General features: G+C 41.0%; 1 protein-coding gene across 2 annotated transcripts; it reads right to left on the bottom strand.

Annotated features, from left to right (window-relative positions):
* Positions 1–4,169: 4,169 nt before the first annotated feature.
* Positions 4,170–15,440, bottom strand: PDIK1L (PDLIM1 interacting kinase 1 like). Of its 2 annotated transcripts, none has more exons than XM_005665134.4 (3): positions 15,098–15,440; positions 12,309–12,610; positions 4,170–7,911 (listed from the first exon to the last, which is right to left on the bottom strand). In XM_005665134.4, exons 1-3 carry the CDS (start codon positions 15,342–15,344, stop codon positions 7,171–7,173), a joined length of 1,290 nt encoding a protein of 429 aa, XP_005665191.2. In that variant the 5' UTR covers positions 15,345–15,440; the 3' UTR covers positions 4,170–7,170. The 2 variants fall into 2 exon arrangements, with proteins under 2 accessions (XP_005665191.2, XP_003356262.1); XM_003356214.5 differs by lacking the exon at positions 15,098–15,440 and adding an exon at positions 14,602–14,693.
* Between the last annotated feature and the right edge of the window lie 675 nt (positions 15,441–16,115).

Genomic DNA, 16,115 nt, shown 5'->3' with positions numbered 1-16,115 from the left:
AATCTCTGCGAATGTCTGGAGTTTATCTTTGTTCAGCTGTCTCTCTCCCATGAATTATAGGTTGGCCTGGCCTCCCTGAACTCCGAATGCTGTCTCCTCAATTCAAGATGCTGGACTCAGTTTAAGTGCCCCTTCCCTTTGTGGCAGCCTGAAGATTCTCTACAGGAAGTAAGCTGGGACAATTCCGGGGCTCCTCATTTGATTCCCATCTCCCAGGGATCACTGTCTTGCCCTGCTAGTTGTCCAATGTCTGACATTTTAGTTGTTTAAGGAAGGAAGAGAAATCTAGTCCCCATCTCTCCCTAATGCCCAGAAGCAGAAGTTATCAGTTTGGCTTTTTTTTTTTGAAACCTCTCTAGCTTAAAATTCTAATATGCAGCTGGAGTTGAGAACCACTGTAATATAATTCTATTTTTTTTTTTTTTTTTGTCTTTTTGCCATTTTTCTTGGGCTGCTCCTCTGGCACATAGAGGTTCCCAGGCTAGGGGTCTAATCAGAGCTGTTAGCCGCTGGCCTACGCCAGAGCTACAGCGATGTGGGATCTGAGCCGCGTCTGCGACCTACACCACAGCTCACGGCAATGCCGGATCCTTAACCCACTGAGCAAGGCCAGGGATCGAACCCACCACCTCATGGTTCCTAGTCAGATTCATTAACCACTGAGCCACGACAGGAACTCCTAATTCTATTCTTGTTATTAGTGTTTTAGCCACTATTGCCAGGCTTTTTTTTTCCGCCCCCTTGCAGCTGTGCTTCTACTGTCACCTCTCAAATCATACTGGTTAATTCACATTCTCCCTGCCTTATACCCAAAGCTAAGGAGAAATGGCATGACATTCTAGGTGTAGGCCAGCAGCTGCAGCTCCAATTCGACCCCTAGCCTGGGAACTTCCATATGCTGCAGGTATAGCCCTAAAAAGAAAAGAAAAAGAAAAAAAAAGAAAGAGGAAAGAAAACTGGGCTAGGGAGATTGTTACTTACAATAGTAAGAACTATATCTATAGAGGGTACAAAGGCAAAGAGCCAAGCAGGATAGGACATTATAGTAATAGAATACAAGATTTTTTTTTCTTTTTTGGCCACCCTGAGGCATACGGAATTCCTGGACCAGGGATCAGATCCTAGCCGCAGTTGCAATCTATGTAGCAGTTGTGGTAATTGCTGGATCCTTAACTCATTGTGCCAGGCTCCAGACACACTGCCAGATCCCTTTACGCCAGAGAGGGAATTCCAAAATGCTTTTCAAATATTGTGGAAAAATGTATAAGCTAAGTTAAAAAAAAGTAATCTTGTTCTCTGTCAGGGAAGCAATCTTTTGCGGACTGTGCCATGCATTTCTATTTCATCTTTACAGTGCCCTGAGTCAGGTATCATCTCTCTGTCTTTTTTTCTTTTCTTCTTATGGCCACACCCACAGCATATGGAAATTCCTGGGCCAGGGACTGAATTCAAGCCGAAGCTGTGACCTACGCTGCAGCTGTGGCAATGCCGCATCCTCGAACCTGTGCCTCAAACAGAGCCACTACAGTCTGATTCCTAACCCACTGTGCCATAGTGGGAACGCCCTCCTCTATTTTATACATGTGGGGAGCTATAGATTTAGAGGTTAGGGAACTCATGAAACTCACAGAGCTAGTAACAGAAAGGCAGTGTCTGACTTCAAAGTCTATGTCCTTTCCCTCTCTGCCTCTGACAACAGCTGTCACAACAATCTCCAGCCCCAATGCACATTTGTTTAAATAACATTTTTACTGAAGTATAAATAACTGAGAAAAGTATAAAAATCATAAGTCCACTTTGATGAATCTTCACAAAGTAAACATACCTAACCAGCATCTAGGTCAAGAAATAAAAAGTACTCTAGAAGTCTGTCAAATATGGCTCACTTTCAACTCAGGGGGATATCAGAGAGGTACTAAGTGTAGCCTATAGCTCAGGATGCCTTAACTTGGGGTCCATGTGAGCATCCATAAATCCCCTGAAATTATAGGCAAACATTTTCCTGAGGAGAGGATATAATGCCTTCATTATATTCTCCAAAAGGGGAGAAAAATAAAAGCCACAACTGAAGACTGGCTCAAAGGGAATTCATTCATTCATTCATTCATTCAACATTTCAAAATCAGGACACAGTAACAGCAATGGCTACCAATTGAGAATTTAATGTGCCAGGCACTTTATGTGTATTATCACTGATTCTTTCAAAAACTCTGAAATGTAAATATCATTACCTCCATTTTACAGATATGGGAACTGAAGCTCAGAATGAAGTGACTTGCTCTATGCCACACATTTATTATGTAGGTATTTGCAAAAGGTAGTATTCAATATGAGACCTGCTTCACCAAAGCCTGTGCTTCTGCCGAGACTGTAATATCTTTGGTAACGTTAAGTTGCCTAACTTCTGCTCAGGACAAGCTAAGCTTGAAATACCAGGGCAGAACAGGAAATGAAAGAGTGAAGTCCAAACCCAGGCACCTTTTTTTTTTTTTTTTAATTTTTTTAAACAATTCCCTTCTAACCAATGACGATGGCAAAAGGGAAAGTACTGCCTTTAAAAGATGCACTTTGCCTTCAAGAGGTGTGGCCTCCAAGAGGTGTGGTTTTCTTAAGTGTTAGTTATTATCTAACCACAAACCAACTGTCTATCATTACACTGCACTTTAGAGGACGTCTATGATTGGTTGACCAAGAGAGCAATATTTGAATTTAAAGAAAAGACCAAAACAACCTAGAGTGAGAAAGATAAAGCTTTGTTAGGGAAAACTCCTACTGGAGTCAGAGAGTAGGCACTAAAACCCTGTGTTAAGGTAAAACCTTTACCTCACTAACTGTTGTTAAATTACTATTAATTTCCTCATCAAGAATTCAGCTCCATCTTAAGTAAAACTCACTAAAAAGATATGTAAAATCCATGTGAAAATGCATTGTAAACTAAGAAGGAAAGGCTAGTAAACACAAATATAGTTTTAAGATTCAAATAAAAAAATAATCTCTAAATATAAAACAAAATTTACCTGTCTGCAAAGGCTATATCAGGAGGTGGCAGAATCAGAAGCAGCCACAATTCCTGATGCTCACCTTCCTACTCATTACTACTCATCACAAGCAGAATTAATGTTTTCTGTCTCCTATTTCCCCTCTGCTGTTCCATTGCACCACTAAGTACTCTGCATCCTCAGTTTATTCTGGAGAAGGCATACATAATAAAACCTATAAAAGAAAGGAAAAAAGTGGTTCAGATGATTTTTATAGAAAAGAAACCATGGCAGAGTTCCCGTCATGACGCAGTGGTTAACAAACCCGACTAGGAACCATGAGGTTGTGGGTTTGATCCCTGGCCTTGCTCAGTGGGTTAAGGATCTGGTGTTGCCCTGAGCTGTGGTGTAGGTTGCAGACGCGGCTCGGATCCCACGTTGCTGCGGCTCTGGCGTAGGCAGGCGTTTACAGCTCCAGATTAGACCCCTAGTCTGGGAATCTCCACATGCCACAGGTGCAGCCCTGGAAAAAGACAATAAAGAAACCATGGGCTCAAAGTTATAGATTGAAAAACTGTACCCTCTTAGTATATTTACAATACTTCATTCTGAGTGTGGGATACATTTCCAGCTTAATGAGATAGAAGAAAAAAAGCATTTATTTCAGGCAATACAGGTTCTTCTAATACAGTGAGCATTAAAATTTTAGAGAACTTGAAATGCTGAAACTCCTATAATTCAATCATCTTTTCCTCAGCAACAGTTTCCATTACAGAAAGTTTCCTTTAATAGATAAGGCTGAAAATGACATTGTTTCAAATTTTATATGCTCTAGGAGTTCACATCGTGGTGCAGCAGAAACTGAACCGGACTATGAACCCTGAGGTTGCGGGTTCAATCCCTGGCCTTGCTCAGTGGGTTAAGGATCCAGCATTGTCGTGAGCTGTGGTGTAGATTGCAGATACGGCTTGGATCTGGCCTTGCTGTGGCTCTGGTGTAGGCCGGCAGCTACAGCTCCGATTAGACCGCTAGCCTGGGAACCTCCATATGCTTCGGTGCTGGCCCTAAAAAGACAAAAGACAAAAAATAAATAAATAAACAAATTTTATATGCTCTATTTTATGTTCATGAAGTAAATCATTATAGAACTACTAAGAGAGCCATCAAAGCAGCAATGTAGAATTTCCAGGGTTTTTTTTTTGTTGAAACTCACTTTATTTAAAAAAAAAAAGTCATGAACAATAAATTACAATCATTTCCCCCTTTTATAAATTCTTCATAAAATATATTTGACAATTTTAAAAGAAAATTTCAAAAGTTGCTTTCATTTTTGAAGTGCTGATGACTTATTTTTTGACCATTTTGTCATGCTGGTGAATTATTTGTAGCTGCTACAATAGTTTGATTGATAAACATTTTACAGTTAAAAACAACAACAACAACAAAGAGGAAAAAACAGACCAGCAGAAAGAACTATTCAGTGTGCTATTTATCTGACACTTAACACTTAACTTCATCATAATGACAAAGTATCCCTTAGCACCAAAAAACTACAGGAACCCCATCTTTCTAAGTGACAACTAGTGCAAAATAACATTCTAGGAACTAACTGTACAACCCCATTTTTAACTGGCCACAGCTGCCTATAAGCTTATTTGGAATATTTGGTCTTTTTTCAATTAAGACAAATTTCATAAAACACTATAAACCATGGCAAGAGACTCTATGAAGAATAATTGTTTATTGAGTACCTATTATGGGCAAGGCACTGTGCACAAATTCTTGCTTCCATTTTTCCTCTGGCAAATATCCAGGAATTTCTAAGTACCACTAATCATCTTTTATTTCTTGTTCCTGCCGAGAAAAGTTCCGAGGCCACAAGCCATTTTTTAATTGTCATTTTATCAACTGATCCTTAGTGCTGAGCACACAGTAGGTACTTAATAAATTCCTCCTGACTGAAAGAACAAATAAAGACAAAGAATTTACCATCATTCTTCTTGGTATTATAGGCTATTTTAGAATACAAGGACTTGAGAAAATTTCAGAAGAAACTTCCTGGTTACCTCACTTCTTTACTGCCAATGAAAGAAGGAATTCCACTTCACAGGTAAAATAAAGTATTTTTCAAAATAAGTTATAATCATTAACTATTTTAAATGAGGCAGGACCAAAAACTATGTACTTAGGAAACCATGACATGTAGATATTTGAAGAGCATACAAAGCATTGGCATACCATCACCTAAATCATCATAAATCTCTGCTGAAGTGCCATGTTATCGATGAGACATTATAATGAATTCCATAAATTCAATCCTCTTGGCCAGATCTGTATTATACTAATTTGGCAATCCAGAGGGTCAATTATCATGAAGTTCCAGTATATTTCCATCTCTAATTTCCTAAAGAATTCTTATATTTATTAGCTTGAAAGTAATGTTAAAAGGATATGACTTTTTTCATTTAAAAGGTTTTACCCTTTCAGTCCAAATTTTAAACTTCCAGACCAAGTAATGCATAGTTCAGAAATTTTATGTACTCCAATTTTTTGTGCTTTTTCACCTTTTATAGTCCCCTGAACACATTTTAAATAAGAAGATTACGATAGCAATATTCCAAAAGTTGTGGAAGTTCAAAAAGGCTGAGGAGACTATCTGAACTATCAATGATTTCAATATTTCTAATACTTTTTTTTAAACTTTTGACCAAAGACTCTAGTGCTTTATAAAGATTAACCTATATACAATGTTCTTAAATTATTAACAACCTTAAAGGCTAATGTACTGTTTTAGGAAAACTTTCTTCCCTTAGATTTGAACTATCTGCATTTACAGGAAGACAAATTGGAGATAACCATAAGGGGTTACAATCAAACCGACTTCAAGAAAAATAAGTCTACTGGTTCTTGACATAGACCACACCAAGTGATTGTATAAAACTGATAACTTTTCTATTTGAAAGATAATTGATGCCGCAATATTTTACCCATTTGCCAAGCTGTATAGGTATCATCTCCCACTTTAGAAAAAGGTGATCAACATTGAATACAACCATATCACTACCATTCCTGTGTCAAATTAGATGAGAGAAAATAGCATTAGTGCCAAAATGAAAGGAATTCCAGTGATTAAACAAGAGACCATATTAGGGCAGGCAATGTGAGGGTAGAGCTCATTTGGTTTCTTCAACTTTACGCTGAGGCTTAGACAAAATCTTGAAATCAAAAACTAATTTATCATGTACTACAGCTCATCTACAGCAAAGTTTTCAGCAACAGAAGAATCTTGTGTTCAGATTTATATCAGATTGTAGATGCTCAAGTGCAGACATGTCCTAATGCAGTGGTTTAATTGGTTAATTGAATGCTTGGTTACCTAAAGAAAGTATGACTGAATCATCAATGTCCTTGCCAATTTGCTATCACATGACTGCATGGCTAATTCAACTCCTGCAGCTATAGGGCACTGGAGAGCTCATACTTCAGCAGCTTTGGATCACTTAACTTCACTCATGCTTAATGAGATAATTTTAGACTCTCCAAAACGATGCCTTAAAAAAAGCTGTATAATATTACAAAAATAAAAAAAACTTAGTATGATTTCATTAGAGGGAGGAACAGGGTAGGAAGATAAGGGAAGGTTCTTTTATTTTTCATCACTGATTTCACCAGCAAATCTCAAAAACCCAAACCTACATCAAATAATTTAAACAGAAGTGGCATTTTTTTCATATGGAATGCAAAATGCACACATTCACATACTTACATATACATAAATATATACATATATGTTTCCTTTACAAAGCTTCAAAGGTTGCATTACCAGCATGCAAACCTCTTCTTCCATGGAAATTCCTAATACTGACAAGGAATGTCTAAAATACTTAGAGACATTTTCCAGAAAACTGGACTCTTTTCTTCTTGGCTCTTAGAGAATTTTCCTGCCACACTTCTACCAATGATCATTTAAAAAAATTTACACCTACATTGGTAATACACATTTAAAACATATTAACAAAATGGCCAGCTTGGACTTAAGAGAAATGAGGAAAGAAAAAAATTCCATGATAAAATCTAAACCCTTAGAAGGTGGAGTTTAGCTTTTTATATTCTTTTTCAGCCACATTATGTTGCATCACTGTTAAAACAGAAGCAGCATATCATCCAAGATATTTGCAAATAATATAATGTGTCACGTTTCCCAGCTGCTATCTTTAAATGCAATTTGTACTAATCTGAGTTCTAGTTCAAAAGCATCTGGACGATCCTGAGGGTTTGCAGCCAGCATTTCCTTAATCAGTTGTTTCATTCGCCCATTCATAGACTTTTTCTTCACAGGAATGAGAAGTTCCATTTTGGGATTTTCCAGAAGCGCCTCCCCAACAGGTACAATCTCAGTGCCTTGTTTTACATAACTCCCCAAGAGTTCTTTCTTTGTCTCTGTGTCTATGAATGTGATCCTTTCCAGCATTGCCCAGATGATAATCCCCAGAGCAAAGATGTCAGCTTTTGCTGTATAATGTCCCTCCCACACTTCAGGAGCCATGTAGAAATCTGTTCCACATGCTGTGGAAAGGAAACACTTGTTTACACTGACAGGTTCTTCTGGGTTCTGTCCAGATGCTGAACAAACTTTACTTAGACCAAAATCGGCCACTTTCAGTGTAGGTTCCAAGTCACTGGTATCCAATCTGCTTTGAGAAATCAAGATGTTATCAGGCTTGAGATCTCGATGGATGATCTGGTTTTTATGCAAGAAAGCCAGGGCACTGCTCAGCTGAAGCATGAAGCTGGTGTTAGTTTTACGATTGGGTTTCCTAGACAACAGATACTCATTCATATCTCCTCCGTCACAAAAATCCATCACAAACCACAAGTAATAGGCGCTTCGGGGATCAAAGGCAATTTCTCCTTTTAGTGAAGTCTCTACAAGCTATAAGAAGGGGAAAAACAGATTATAATTTCTGCACAGTTTATACCATTCAACTATAGAGAAAGAGTTACTGGTTAAGTTAGTCTCCAATTCGAGGTGGAAATTCCATGTATAACTTATTTGGTCAGTGCTTTCAGATGTGTATTTTATTTTAAACTTTAGCACTTCAATCTATCCCTAACAAATCCACATCAAATCTCCAAGTCAAGAGGTAAAAACTTACTTATAAATAGCTTTATTCTGAAAAGCATCCAACTGGCTATGCATTTTCTGCATGTGTCAGTAGAGCTGAACTCTAACCACCTAGCTAATAGCTTCCTGAAAAGATCAAAGTTTCAGTAGCTAGACCTGGGAGATTGCCAGCTGGAGTATAAACATCAATTTGGAAATTCTATTCCATGAAGCTGCCTGAAATCTACTTCTTGCTATCAGTATAATCTGTGAAATTGAGAAAAAGATGATCAAGAAACTAGTTGTTACAGAAATACAGTACTCCTGTAGCCACTGATAAAAATAAAGATTGATGTCATTACTACATAAACTTCTATAGCAGAATGCAAATATGCTGGCTATCTCTATCATTAGACGGCTTCTAGAAACCAATTTATAAAAACCACATGCATTTTGACATAAGGATTCAAATCTGATTTTGTATTTGTTTGATACAACCTGAAAATCTAATGAACCACTGTTTTACTTGTATCATTATCTAATTATAACTCTATTTGAAATTCAAGAATATTAATTACTTCACTGAACATGAAGTACCATTCTTAAATATAGTGCTTTGAAAGCACTTGTGTGGTATCCTTTTCATTCCCACAGGTTGAACAGAAACCCAGTAGGGAGTGTGAAGAGTTGCTGAAGAGTGAGTGAACTGCTAATTTTATGTTTAAATCAACTAGTATTTCCTTTTGCCATTCTTGTGGGGCGAGGCAAAGCACACCTCTCCATACCATCTCCCCCTATGGCAAACTGCCATAATTGCGATAGTCTGCAGATATCTTTTTTGCATGCATTTTCCTTATTGTATGTGTTTGCCCCATTGAGAAAGAAAATGATAGGAGGTCCAGATCACACAATTATTTACCAGGTGCCCTATTACTAAACATGCTGAGATTAAAGACTACTGCCATCACTCTTCTTTCATTTCTTCTCTTCTTCTGTCTTCATTCTCAAAAGCAAACTTCCTAAATAGCTTGGAGCAATGCAGAGTTCCAGCATTCAAATAATGGTTTAGAATTCAGCCAGATAGTAGATATTTCAAGCTTGACAAGTCACATAAGGTCTCTGTTCCATATTCTTCCTTTTTCTTTAACGACTCTTAAAAAAATGTAAAAGCTATTTTTAAATATCCAGGCCATATAAAAACAGACTAAGGGCCATAGTTTGAGGGCCCCTGGTTGAGAGCTTCAGAAATACAGAACCCAATCTACTTATTTTCACGTGTAGAGGGTGTTAACCATTGGTCCTCTTGCCTAAAGTCTGTTAATAGCTTCCCTGTTCCCTTAGGATATAGTCTAAGCTCTTTAACATGGGCTATGGGATTCTGAGTGTTCTGATCACGCTGTTTTTTTTAGCTTCATCTAAAACAACTCTCTCTGTACACTGCAGTCTTATTACCATCTTTGAATTCTTAGAATGCTTCATGCTTTTTTGTTTCTAGACATTTTGTATGTATAGTTCTTCCTGCCTGGGATGTTTTCTCACTCACTCACTTGGCTAACTCTTTTCCCTGCAAGTTTCAGTTGAGACAGTTCATAATTCCCAAACCCCAGGATTATGTCAGTTTCCCTACTGTATGTGTTTATACCATCCCATATTTTTCATTCATTGCGCTCATCACAAGTATACAGACCAGCTACTAAGTTCCTATGCGTAAGATGTGTCCCGTTAATTGTTTGTTTTACATTTCCTCTAGGTGAGGTCTTTAGCTGTCAATGAATGACTGAATGAGAACAAGGAAGATATATAGAAAAACATAGAGAAAAATAAATATTTATTTAGCAAATGGTAAAGACCTTGTATAGGAACTCTGTGGTCACACTACAGGTTTATCTTTTCTAGATGTAAATATTGGTTGTCTTTACTACTAGTGTAAATTTAAAGAAGGCATTTGCTAATGTATTGATGAATGTCTGATTAACTAAATAAATCCATAGGAAAGACAATTTTAATAGCGCTACCTATTACTGAATACTTCCTATGTGCCAAGTATTGTATCTGCATCACCTCTAATTTTGATAATTCCCATGGAAGGTAGAAATTATTATTCCTTACACAGGAATATACAGATGCTGGGAAAAGGTGGGTTATTCATCCAAGGTCATAGAGCTAGCAAAAAGTGCCACCAGTCAAATACAGGTGTATCAGGCTTTGAAAAGATGAAAGAGATTACTAAACAAAAGGTACCTCAGATTTAAAAACAGAACAAAACAAAACATTGAATCAAGTCTGGAAGTACTTGACGTCTTTTTTTTTTTTCATTTTTAAAAGTTTTATTGAAGCATAGTTGATTTACAATGTTGTGATAATTTCTGCTGTACAACAAAGTGATTCAGTTATACATATACACACTACATCTTAAAGTCTTGAAAGATTTGCTAGCTAATGGCTAGTTACTAAAATGGTTGCTTGATATAGACTCAAGGATACCATCAGCACTAAGTCACATGTTTTAATGTCTTTGCATTTGTAGTCCAAAAGAGATTATGCATCTCAGTCTCCAAAAATTCAATGCAAAGTCCAGCAAGTTTCTATCTACTTTTAGGAGAATGTGGTAAGAATGTTTCTGATACTTTCTATCATGACAACCTACATAATAAGCACTTTCATTTATTTATTTTTTGGCTGTACCTGCGGCATATAGAAGTTCCTGGGCCAGGGACTGAATGAACCCATGCCACAGCAGTGACAATGCCAGACCCTTAACCTGCTGAGCCACCGGGAACCAGTAGAAAAATAAATAATAAAACAAATAAAGGCTGAGTAGTTGTGTTTTATACTTCCTGCTTTAAAAGTGAGAGAATTTCAGGGTATAGCATGCTAAACTTGCAGTATAAATTAGGTTCTCAAGATTAATATTTGTTTATCATACTATGAAACTTGCAAGTTTCTAGTTACACAGATTAATGTGTTTTGTTGTTTCTGGTCCAAAAGCTTTTGGTGTTTTAAAACAGATTTTTGTATCCTGATGGTAAGTCCTGAATTTAGATACACTCATGGTGTTGTTTCCTATTCTAAGAATGATTAGACTTAAATTTTGCTCTGGCCTTTAACTAGCTATGTCTTTTTTTTTTTTTTTTTTTGCTTTTTAAGGCCGGATGTGCGACATATGGAAGTCCCCAGGCTAGGGGTCGAATTGGAGCTGCAGCTGCCAGCCTACACCACAGCTATGCAGTATACTTAACCCAGTGAGTAAGTCTAGGGATTGAACCTACATTCTCATGGATACTAGTTGGGTTTGTTATTGCTGAGCCACAATGGGAACTCCTAGCTATGTCTTAAGAATCTTTTCTCTTCATCAAGTATAGAACTACTAGAGATTCTAATCTACAGAAGTCAATCTAAAAAAAAACCAAACCAAACCAAACCAAAAAAAACCCCCCCAAAACAAAAAAACCTTTTCTATTTTCCTACATTAATGCTCTCCCCAGGTTTACAGAAGCATAATTTAGAGGCAAAAGTGTAATTTGGAAGTTAAGTTGGCCCAAGTTTTAGCTGTCAATGTCCTATGTTTAGCTCTCAGTTTTGCCACTTGCTATATGATTCTGGATAAATTCATTATCCATTCTAAGCTTCAGTTTCTTTTAATGACAATAATAGTATTTTCCTCATAAGATTGTTCTGAGTACATAACATAGAATGCATAGGAATCCAAATGTTAGCTATTAGCATTGCTAGTATCATTCATGTGATAAGCCACATACTGGAATTGCATGGTTAAGAAATTAAATAACCCTCTGAAACAGCAGAGGCTTATATTCAAGCCAGTGGTATATGAAGAAATGCCCAATTACCTATGTGTATTGCTATTGGTTGTGAAGTTTTCCCCTTTCTTCTGTCTTTAGTTCCAAAAAAATTGATTTCAAATAAGTGAACTAATTAGACTCTAGTCTTGATCACTTCTCTAGCTCCTATGTTGCCCTATTCCTATGCAGATTGGCAAGTATCATGGCCTAACAGGTGGCTTATGTTATTTTTAGGTATTTGCATCACAGGTTTAAATAAAACCTTGTTTTAAAGCAAACATCTATTCAATTCTTGGCAAACCCTTATCTATTGCTCACTATATAAACACCTGCATTAAAAAGTAGTTCATTTGACTCTTTCATTCCTCTTATTGCTGACCAATGTTATGTTCCAATCATTTCTATTCCCCATTCAACCACACATACCTGTAAATAAAGGGAAGAATTAGAGCCGTGGGACATCTTTTGCACCATCCCATCTTTTTGTAGGATGCATTCCTCCAAGTGAATCACATTTGGATGTTGGCTCTTGATACTGCTTAGTGCCCAGAACTCACGAAGGGCTAGTTCAACATTTTCAGGTGCATGGCATCGAATTTTCTTCACTGCCACCCGTGCAGAGGTCTTTCTGATGACTGCTTCATATACAACACCGTAACTACCTCGGCCTACCTCCCGTATTAGATCGTACTTTGGCTGGCTACTCACCATCTTCAAGGTCAAGGTTTCTGGAAAAATCAACAAAGTGCTCTGTTGAAATTAAGTATACCTACTGGCTTGTATTTCTTCTTATATACAATTAAGTTATCATTTGTCTCACTGTTTGCAGTGCTTGAATGTATTTGCTATACCTTGAGAAAATCTAAATATTTTAGTAATAATGGTAGAGCAGCTAACACTAATGTAGTACTTACCACGTATCAGGAACTGTTCCAAACACTTTATATCACTGAGTTCATTTAATCCTCACAACAGCATTATGAGGTAGATACTATTATGGTCCTTTTATAGATGAGGAAACTAAAGCACAGAGAGTTTAAGCAACATGCCCAATGTCAAACAGCTAGTAATTGGTGGGCCTGGGATTTGGAAAGCAGACCATCTGGCTCTGAAATTCTTAATTTTAACCACTACACTATACTGTCTCTTTCATGAACTGCTTCAATACATCACTGTTTAAAATAAATTTAAAAATTCAGCATTATTATTTACTGATCATAAAAAAACAAACAAAACTCCAGCTTCCCCTGAAAACTGACACACACATAAAAGGCCATAAAAATGGCAAAACCAAAACCAAACCCTCAGAGTTATAAATACAAACACCTGGCTTATGCTTAGGGACTGAAAGTGAACCAGATCACAGAAGTGAAAATGTGTAGTTGTTATTATTTAAAAGTAAATAGTCAAACTGTATATGTTCCTAGGTTAATTTTGTTTATGTTATTTCCTTATTTCTTGCAAAAGGAAAATAACATTTGTGGAGAAAAATGTTCCTTTAAAGATATAGTAAGCTACTTAGAATATGATTACCTTTCTGTTGTTGTTTTAACGATAGCTATTCAGATCTAGGTCATTTTTCCCAACGAAATCTGTCTTGCAAATTAAGGGGCTCTCCGAGGGAGTTCTTTGGAATTAAACTTGATAAACTATTTAAAGGCAAGAGCAAAGGCCCTACACGGAAATGCTCACGTGTTGAATCAAGAGTGTCTAAAGTGTGCCTCCTCACGCTCCAAAGGATGTCAAAATTCTAACGAGCTTCAGGAATAAATTCTCATTTGTAGACTGCCACCATGGGCAAGAAAAGTCACCTGAGACTGTACAATTTTTACACTGTACAGTCTGTGGGAACAAAAAGCTGTTGACACTAGAACCTGAGAAGTTAGGATCAGCTACTTTAAGTCTGTAGGATAGATTTAATAAAGAAAACGAAAGCTTCTGAGATTGCATCTTAATCCTACTTCCTCTCACTGGACACCCACTCATCAAATTCCTACTCTATTTCCAAGCATCTGATTTCCTGCCTCGGAGTCCTCTGCCCCAACTACACAGTGGACATGCTTTCCTGCTCTCCGTGGATCGCCAATTACTATCCATCTCAAAGGGGCTCGTGTTTTTGAAGCCGACCCACATCCTCACACGAAAGAGCACCTGAATAAGGGGGAGGAGGTGTTTATGAAATCCTTGAGATCCGGGGTCAAAACCTAGCACGGTGAAGCATCCCGGGAGAACCTTGGTAATTTACGACGGCATCTCCCGGCCCTCGCGCCTGCCGGGCGCACGCAGCCCCGGACGCGGGCAGGCCAGGCAGTACACCTGCTGGCGCCCGGGAAGGGCCAGTCCTGGGCAGAGGTGCTGCCAGACGCGGCGGCTCAGGGCCCCGCTCATTGGCCAAGTATCAGGCCCTCCCCCTCCTCGGCTGCGTCCAGCTGAAACCCGGAGGGGATCCTCCAGGGGCCCTTCACCCCGAAGAGCCGGTCCTGCAGTTGTCCCTACTTCTCGGGGCCGGCGGCTGAGGCCCGGGACCACGGGAATTAGAGGAGGCCGCAGCTGGGGCCGGTGGCCTGAGGGGTGCGGGCCGGAGGCCTGAGGTGCGAGGGGCCTTCCCCAGGATGACTGTGCTGACAGCCCTGTGACAGGACTCCTGGGGCCGGAGGCACGTGCAGGGCCTTCGGCTCTGCTTCAAGGCCTCTCTGCCAGGCCGAGGGGCCAGATTTACCTCAGGGTAGCCGCCGCCGCTTCTCCCTCTCACGGGCTCTGCAGGCCGCCATTATCGGGCAGCTCGCGCCTCCGCCGCCGCGGCCTCCAGTCAGAGGCCGGCGCGCGCCCCCGTGGTGCGCGCGGACACACCCCCTTACGCCGCGCGGCCCCGCCCCCCTCCGGCTTTCCGTAGCGCGAGCGGGGACGCCGAGCTCCAGTCCTATTGGGCGCGCGCCCGGCGCTCCGCTGGCTTCCTCCCGGCTCCCCTGGCTTTCAGGACACGGGAGTCGCGGAAGGGGTGCGCGCTCCGGAACGCACCACTCGTGCCCCTCCCCGCAGGGGTGGTCGGGCCCGGGAGTCGGAGGCCGCTCCATGCACGGGACTCGGTCGCCTTCCAGCTGCGGCAGGCTCGCACGGCCTGCGGTCCTGGGTGGTCCGCAGCAGCAGGTCCGGGCCTAGGGGTGCGTGCTGTCGGCGCCCTCCCCTCCCCCGCCCCGCCTCCATTCACGACCTACCGAGCTGCGGGCAGGTGTGCGGGGTCGCTGGGGTGGAACGCCTGGTGCATCTTCCTCGGCGCGGGCCTGAGATGCCTGCAGGATGCGGGCCTCTTCCGCGGGCTCGCGGGGAGGCACGGCCCGAGCTGGGAGGCCTGGCGTCCACCCCGCCGAGCGGGAGGCTGCACCTTTTGTCAGAGTCACTGAGCCATTTTTGCGGGCGGTGGAGTTGCCGAGGCAGCGGCGGCGCGGGGCTGGGTGCGATCATCTGGGAAGATGCAGTCCCCTGCCCCGCCGGCGCGGTGGTATCTCCCTTAAAGAAGCCGAAGCCGCATTGTTCCGGTGCCCGGCCGCCGCGAGTCACGGGCGCCCTGCCCCCAGTGGGGAGGAAGGGACCGTGGCGCCCGCACTTGGCCGTTGCCGCGCGCGCACGCCTACCCGGTGGCGGCACCCGCGGGCTCTTCGTGGAGGGTCGGCCTCCCCCACCCCCGCCCTGCGCATCTAGAGGGGGAGGCCCGGGTTGGCGGGAGCCGGGATTGACAGCGAAGACAGCCGTTCTTGGGGCCCGACGGTCAGCTTGAGTCATTGGGGTACCCGACAGCTGTCAGCCAAATCCAGGGAAGCGTTCACCTCATAGCCAGTCCGGGACTGTCACTTGCTCAGAGACCCGGACCAATCGGTCGTTCGATATTTTATCTGCCAGAAACCTTCATTCCTTCTAAACTGATTTATTCTGCACCAACTATTTGTCAATAAAGTGGCTAGTCCTCCTCCCAGTGCTGTACAAGGCACGATGTGCAAAGAATCCCTGCTCCTGCCCTCAAGAATCAACCAATTACCCATTTTATTTTCTGTCCTCCACTTATGCAGCTTCTCTGCAAAGTCTGGGGCTGGGTTAAGTCTTTAAATGTTGTCTTCTAATCCCAACCAAACCCCACAAGGACAGGCTTTATGACGAATCTTGCTTTTAGAGGTGAAAAACAAAAGCAAAAACGGATCTTTGTCTTATTTGGCGAAAGTTGTTTGTTTTGAGGGGGGA

This window comes from Sus scrofa, chromosome 6 (genome assembly GCF_054392235.1).
Source record: "Sus scrofa isolate SSC_HxYL_T2T_F1_AM1 chromosome 6, Sscrofa_HxYL_maternal_Yorkshire_Landrace_v2.0, whole genome shotgun sequence".
In the NCBI taxonomy this organism is placed as follows: domain Eukaryota; kingdom Metazoa; phylum Chordata; class Mammalia; order Artiodactyla; family Suidae; genus Sus; species Sus scrofa.
This window is presented reverse-complemented; position numbering and strand designations above follow the sequence as displayed.